The 6,600-nt window shown below is 46.7% G+C and overlaps 1 protein-coding gene across 1 annotated transcript; it reads right to left on the bottom strand.

Moving 5' to 3' along the window:
* Nucleotides 1-4,954: 4,954 nt before the first annotated feature.
* LOC123756755 (pro-resilin-like) lies at nucleotides 4,955-6,258 on the bottom strand. The gene is made up of 2 exons (XM_045740060.2): nucleotides 5,999-6,258; nucleotides 4,955-5,636 (listed from the first exon to the last, which is right to left on the bottom strand). Exons 1-2 carry the CDS (start codon nucleotides 6,241-6,243, stop codon nucleotides 5,459-5,461), a joined length of 423 nt encoding a protein of 140 aa, XP_045596016.2. The 5' UTR covers nucleotides 6,244-6,258; the 3' UTR covers nucleotides 4,955-5,458.
* Between the last annotated feature and the right edge of the window lie 342 nt (nucleotides 6,259-6,600).

The following is a 6,600-nucleotide window of genomic DNA, read 5'->3' as shown; positions in this document are numbered from 1 at the left end:
ACCGAGAATTTATGATTATAAAATGAATAAAAATATTTTATAAATTGTGTGTTTAAATTATAGAAATCTTTCATTTGCGTGTTTTATAAGCCAACTGTAAGTAGCCGCAGGGTGCAGAGGTGCTCAGTCCCGGTGGATCAGGCTATCAGTCCAGGTGGATCAGGCTATCAGTCCAGGTGGATCAGGCTATCAGCCCGGGTGGATCAGGCTATCAGCCCGGGTGGTCAGGCTTTCAGTCCGGGTGGACCTGTGACGCTGAGAGGAAGAGCGTGAATCGTTGCTCTTTTCAGAACAGGTGTAGGCTTGACTGACAACTGCAACCTGTGTGTGATGATATTAAGAAGTGTGAAAGCGCTCTGTTAAATAAATTGTGTCCGTGTTTAGGTACTAAATGTAAAATTCTTTTTCCACGTTGTATATAAGTGTTATAATTATTGAGTCGCTTCTGCAGTAATCTGGATCCAGGATCTTGATATTAGTTCATGTAAATAAGTCTCTGTTCTTGTTTGACTGTGATAGACTAGTTTCTGGTTTCAAATGTATTTTTGTTATCCGCTTTGATAAAGCTATATTTGGGTGGAGTTCAAAGTATGGGAAGATAACACCGTAACACAGTCTCTACAGTCTTCTCTTTCTGTTGTATTTTAATAACTTTGTTATAAAACTCGCATTAGATTGTCAGACACTACTTTTATAAATCAATGTTGCCCTTTCGCTGCTAGGGTTATCGTCTCCAGGTGCTCCACTGTTCTCAACCTGATTACTTTCTCCAACACTTCACAAGGAACACTTCTTAGTGACACTGGTCTGCAATATAGTGGCTTCCCCCACCACTTTGTATCCTTTAGTTCATATAATACTGGGACTACGTACGCATTTTTCCGAAATTTTAGGAGATTCCATCGTCTCGAGTGGTGTTGGCATGGCACTCAGGTGACAAGCTGACCCAGTCTCAAGACCCTAGCACAGATGGAAGTCTGTGACATTCTGTCTGGTCTTGATGTGTCGCCAAGCTGCTGTGAGAGGCTTCAAGGGAAACACTAACGGAGAAGGTTTGAATCGAACTCCACAATCTTCTCAGTAAATGACGTTTGAAAAATTACAGATTGTTTCAACCCAAAACTGGTTGATTGTCGAAAGAATGAGAAACTGTCATGACTCTCCAGCACTCCATATATAAGGAGACTTGACACTGGGAACACCACTAGTACACAAATAACCCGCGGGCTATTTGGGTATTAAATACGCTGAGGCAACTAGATAGAGAGAGCAGCAAAACGGTTGTTAAACCATGGACTGGCTACGTCTCAACGCCAACACGAGCTACGTCTCAACGCCAACACGGGCTACGTCTCAACGCCAACACGGGCGACGTCTCAACGCCAACACGGGCTACGTCTCAACGCCAACACGGTCTACGTCTCAACGCCAACACGGGCTACGTCTCAACGCCAACACGGGCTACGTCTCAACGCCAACACGGACTACGTCTCAACGCCAACACGGGCTACGTCTCAACGCCAACACGGGCTACGTCTCAACGCCAACACGGGCTACGTCTCAACGCCAACACGGGCTACGTCTCAACGCCAACACGGGCTACGTCTCAACGCCAACACGGGCTACGAACACGACTCTCCTGTCTTTCTCCTGGTAGTGAATATAACGTGATTAAAAACCCTTAACAACACTGAGAATGTAGTTAATAAATCAGACAGACAACTGGCATTGTCTGGCAGTTATAAGCATCATTATCAACACTGAATGGAGAGGACTTAGTCAATTATTATTAAGTAAACTAAGATCCCTCGAGGGACTGTTGCCGCCAAACGAAAAACGGCGCGAAAGTCAGTTGTTTCAAAGTCAGTTGAAAGTCGGAGCCCCTCAGATCAAATCCATTACCATGAGAAACCTCACCTCCCTCAAACCATCTAGATATGTGTGATAGTCTGAAAGAATATTATGTTTATAGTATAGTCTTTGTGTAACCTGGGAAGTGAATCTTTGTGCTAAAACCAGATTATTCTCAAGTTAGAACTTCATTGTATTATAAATCATTGCTTTAGAATATAAAAAGTGTTGCTAAAAACGTTTTCATTAAAGAATTGGGGTTTCTGTAAACGGAATTATCGGGTACACTGAAATAGTTTTCGAATTCCATATTTCCCATTACTGCCAATAATAACCATTTTAACATTAGATCCCAATGTCCAATATTTATTTCCTCCACCATCCCCCCCTCCCCATCCCCACCAAACCATAAAAAAAATAGCTGCTATCGGAGCAATGCACTAAAGACTTGCACCCCAACCACACCTCATCTCAGCATCACCCAAAAGACAACTGACTTTCGCGCCGTTTTTCGTTTGGCGGCAACAGTCCCTCGAGGGATCTTAGTTTACTTAATAATAATTGACTAAGTCCTCTCCATTCAGTGTTGATAATGATGCTTATAACTGCCAGACAATGCCAGTTGTCTGTCTGATTTATTAACTACATTCTCAGTGTTGTTAAGGGTTTTTAATCACGTTATATTCACTACCAGGAGAAAGACAGGAGAGTCGTGTTCGTAGCCCGTGTTGGCGTTGAGACGTAGCCCGTGTTGGCGTTGAGACGTAGCCCGTGTTGGCGTTCAGACGTAGCCCGTGTTGGCGTTGAGACGTAGCTCGTGTTGGCGTTGAGACATAGCCCCGTGTTGGCGTTGAGACGTAGCCCGTGTTGGCGTTGAGACGAAGCCCGTGTTGGCGTTGAGACGTAGCCCGTGTTGGCGTTGAGACATAGCCCTGTGTTGGCGTTGAGACGAAGCCCGTGTTGGCGTTGAGACGTAGCCCGTGTTGGCGTTGAGACGAAGCCCGTGTTGGCGTTGAGACGTAGCCCGTGTTGGCGTTGAGACGTAGCCCCGTGTTGGCGTTGAGACGTAGCCCGTGTTGGCGTTGAGACGTAGCCCCGTGTTGGCGTTGAGACGTAGCCCGTGTTGGCGTAGAGACATAGCCCCGTGTTGGCGTTGAGACGTAGCCCGTGTTGGCGTTGAGACGTAGTCCGTATTGGCGTTGAGACATAGCCCCGTGTTGGCGTTGAGACGTAGCCCGTGTTGGCGTTGAGACGAAGCCCGTGTTGGCGTTGAGACGTAGCCTGTGTTGGCGTTGAGACGTAGCCCGTGTTGGCGTTGAGACGTAGCCTGTGTTGGCGTAGAGACGTAGCCCGTGTTGGCGTTGAGTCGTAGCCTGTGTTGGCGTTGAGACATAGCCCCGTGTTGGCGTTGAGACGTAGTCCGTGTTGACGTTGAGACGTAGCCTGTGTTGGCGTTGAGACGTAGCCCGTGTTGGCGTTGAGACGTAGCCCGTGTTGGCGTTGAGTCGTAGCCTGTGTTGGCGTTGAGACGTAGCCCGTGTTGGCGTAGAGACGTAGCCTGTGTTGGCGTAGAGACGTAGCCCGTGTTGGCGTTGAGACGTAGCCCGTGTTGGCGTAGAGACGTAGCCCGTGTTGGCGTTCAGACGTAGCCCGTGTTGGCGTTGAGATGTAGCCCCGAGTTGGCGTTGAGACATAGCCCCGTGTTGGCGTTTTGACGTAGCCCGAGTTGGCGTTGAGACATAGCCCCGTGTTGGCGTTGAGACGTACCCCGTGTTGGCGTTGAGACGTAGCCCGAGTTGGCGTTGAGACGTAGCCCGTGTTGGCGTTGAGACGTAGCCCGAGTTGGCGTTGAGACGTAGCCCGTGTTGGGGTTGAGACGTAGCCCGTGTTCGCGTTTAGACGTAACCCGTGTTGGTGTTAAGACGTAACCAGTTCATGGTTTTAACAACCGTTTTGCTGCTCCCTTTATCTAGTTGCCTCAGCGTATTTAATACCCAAATAGCCCGCGGGTTATTTGTGTACTAGTGGTGTTCCCAGTGTCAAGTCTCCTTATATATAGAGTGCTGGAGAGTCATGACAGTTTCTCATTCTGTGGACAATCAACCAGTTTTGGTTTGAAACAATCTGTAATTTTTCAAACGTCATTTACTGAGAAGATTGTGGGGTTCGATTCAAACCTTCTCCGTTAGTGTTTTCCTTGAAGCCTCTCACAGCAGCTTGGCGACACATCAAGACCAGGCAGGATGTCACAGACTTCCATCTTTGCTAGGGTCTTGAGACTGGGTCAGCTTGTCACCTGAGTGCCATGCCAACACCACTCGAGACGATGGAATCTCCTAAAATTCCTGAAAAAATGCGTACGTAGTCCCAGTATTATATGAACTAAAGGATACAAAGTGGTGGGGGAAGTCACTATATAACAGACCAGTGTCACTAAGAAGTGTTCCTTGTGAAGTGTTGGAGAAAGTAATCAGGTTGAGAACAATGGAGCACCTGGAGACGATAACCCTAGCAGCGAAAGGGCAACATTGATTTATAAAAGTAGTGTCTGACAATCTAATGCGAGTTTTATAACAAAGTTATTAAAATACAACAGAAAGAGAAGACTGTAGAGACTGTGTTACGGTGTTATCTTCCCATACTTTGAACTCCACCCAAATATAGCTTTATCAAAGCGGATAACAAAAATACATTTGAAACCAGAAACTAGTCTATCACAGTCAAACAAGAACAGAGACTTATTTATATGAACTAAAATAAAGATCCTGGATCCAGATTACTGCAGAAGCGACTCAATAATTATAACACTTAAATACAACGTGGAAAAAGAATTTTACATTTAGTACTTAAACACGGACACAATTTATTTAACAGAGTGCTTTCACACTTCTTAATATCATCACACACAGGTTGCAGTTGTCAGTCAAGCCTACACCTGTTCTGAAAAGAGCAACGATTCACGCTCTTCCTCTCAGCGTCACAGGTCCACCCGGACTGATAGCCTGATCCACCCGGACTGAGCACCTCTGCACCCTGCGGCTACTTACAGTTGGCTTATAAAACACGCAAATGAATGATTTCTATAAATTAAACACAATTTATAAAATATTTTTATTTTATAATCATAAATTCTCGGTATAAAAAATACATATATTTCTCATGCACTCATAATAAGCTTGGCGTGGAGACTGGCTCAGCTGTTAGAGGCAGTCACGCTTACTCTCACGAAGGTGGCTTGATGAATACAAGCAGAACGCAACACGAAGGTGGCTTGATGAACACAAGCAGAACACAACATGAAGGCGGCTTGATGAACACATGCAGGAGAACACAACATGAAGCAGCTGAAATAAGCGAGACCATGTGGGCGAGGGAGGCGAGTCCTACAGACTCCTACAGGAGGAGGAGGAGAAGCAAAAGAAGCTCTTAGGCATCGTCATCAGCTAAGCTCCTGCGGGGAACCTCTCACGGCCTCAACATATTAAATTCTCCCTTAACACAGGAGATATAACGATCGAGAGAGAGAGAAAGAGCGAAAACAAAATGTAAAAGAAAAACAATACTGTACACACAAAGTAGGAAAATGTGAACGCGCTAGAATGAACGCCTATTTTCCAGGTTGGGCGTAGAACTCCGAAGGAGGTGGCGCCGGCTTGCCATACCCTTGGCTAGGAGCGGTAGGGTACTGGGCCTCGCCTTCGAAGGTGACGGTGGGATGGAAGCCGTAGGCGTCGACGTAGTAGTCCACTCTCATGAGCCGGGTGTCCGGAAGCCGGACGTAGTAACTGTGGATGGAGGAACATGCCGAGTTATAATTTAAAAAAAGCTGGTCTAGAAAAAGCTCTCTTTTGGAAAGTATCATTATTTTTTATGAAGCGAAAGTGTTATAACACGACAAATAAATCTCTATGACGAAAAATCATCAAATGCGTAGCATTAAACATGAACTCCATGTGTTAGTCAACTTGATTGGGTATACTCGTTCAAGCTCTTCTGAGCCAGCTGAGATTGTTCACGTAAACTGGCCACCTCTGTTTTCCTGGTCACTGTAGACTCTCCCATCCTCTGGTGTTGGTCACCGTAGACTCACCCACCCTCTGTTGCTGAAGGCTCTGTATCTCTGATATTGTGGTGACCGAAGACGTACCTGCCCTTGGTGTCATCTCCGTCCCTGTGCTCCTGGTGACCGTAGAAGTTGCCGGAATAATCGTCTTTGACGTCCCACTGGAAGGTGTATTGAGCGGGAGCGTCAGGATACTGGGGTTCCTGGTAGTTGTAGGCGCCCTGGGGAGCCGCCCACGCCGCCGCCGCCACCAAGAGCACCAGAGCCACAGTCTGCAGGAGGAACAACATTGTCAGGTCGAGTACTCGGACGCTACTGGCCCGTACCATCGTTTTCCGTCTCGATAATCGTCTTGGATTCTCGCGACATTCACTGACGAGACACTAACGTCAGTCACGTTAGTGTCTTTTCAGAGTACGACGGCCGGTCACATTCTGCAGTAAACAGAGTGGTCAGTCATCCGCTGTCACTCCACACTTCCACCTTCAGGAAGTCTATACTTGCCGGAACTCCATGATGAAATATTAGAGCGAAGCACACCGCTGTGAAACCTTGTGTTTTCAAGTCAAAAAAAGAGGATCTCTCCGTAACTTGGCACTGAGAGCCGGCGAGTCACTTGGTCATATGTGTGTGTCGTAAGTTGTAAGTCCAATATGAGTTTAGGTGTGAGTGTTAGGGAGCAAAGT

Source organism: Procambarus clarkii, chromosome 22, assembly GCF_040958095.1.
Source record: "Procambarus clarkii isolate CNS0578487 chromosome 22, FALCON_Pclarkii_2.0, whole genome shotgun sequence".
Taxonomy (NCBI): domain Eukaryota; kingdom Metazoa; phylum Arthropoda; class Malacostraca; order Decapoda; family Cambaridae; genus Procambarus; species Procambarus clarkii.
This window is presented reverse-complemented; position numbering and strand designations above follow the sequence as displayed.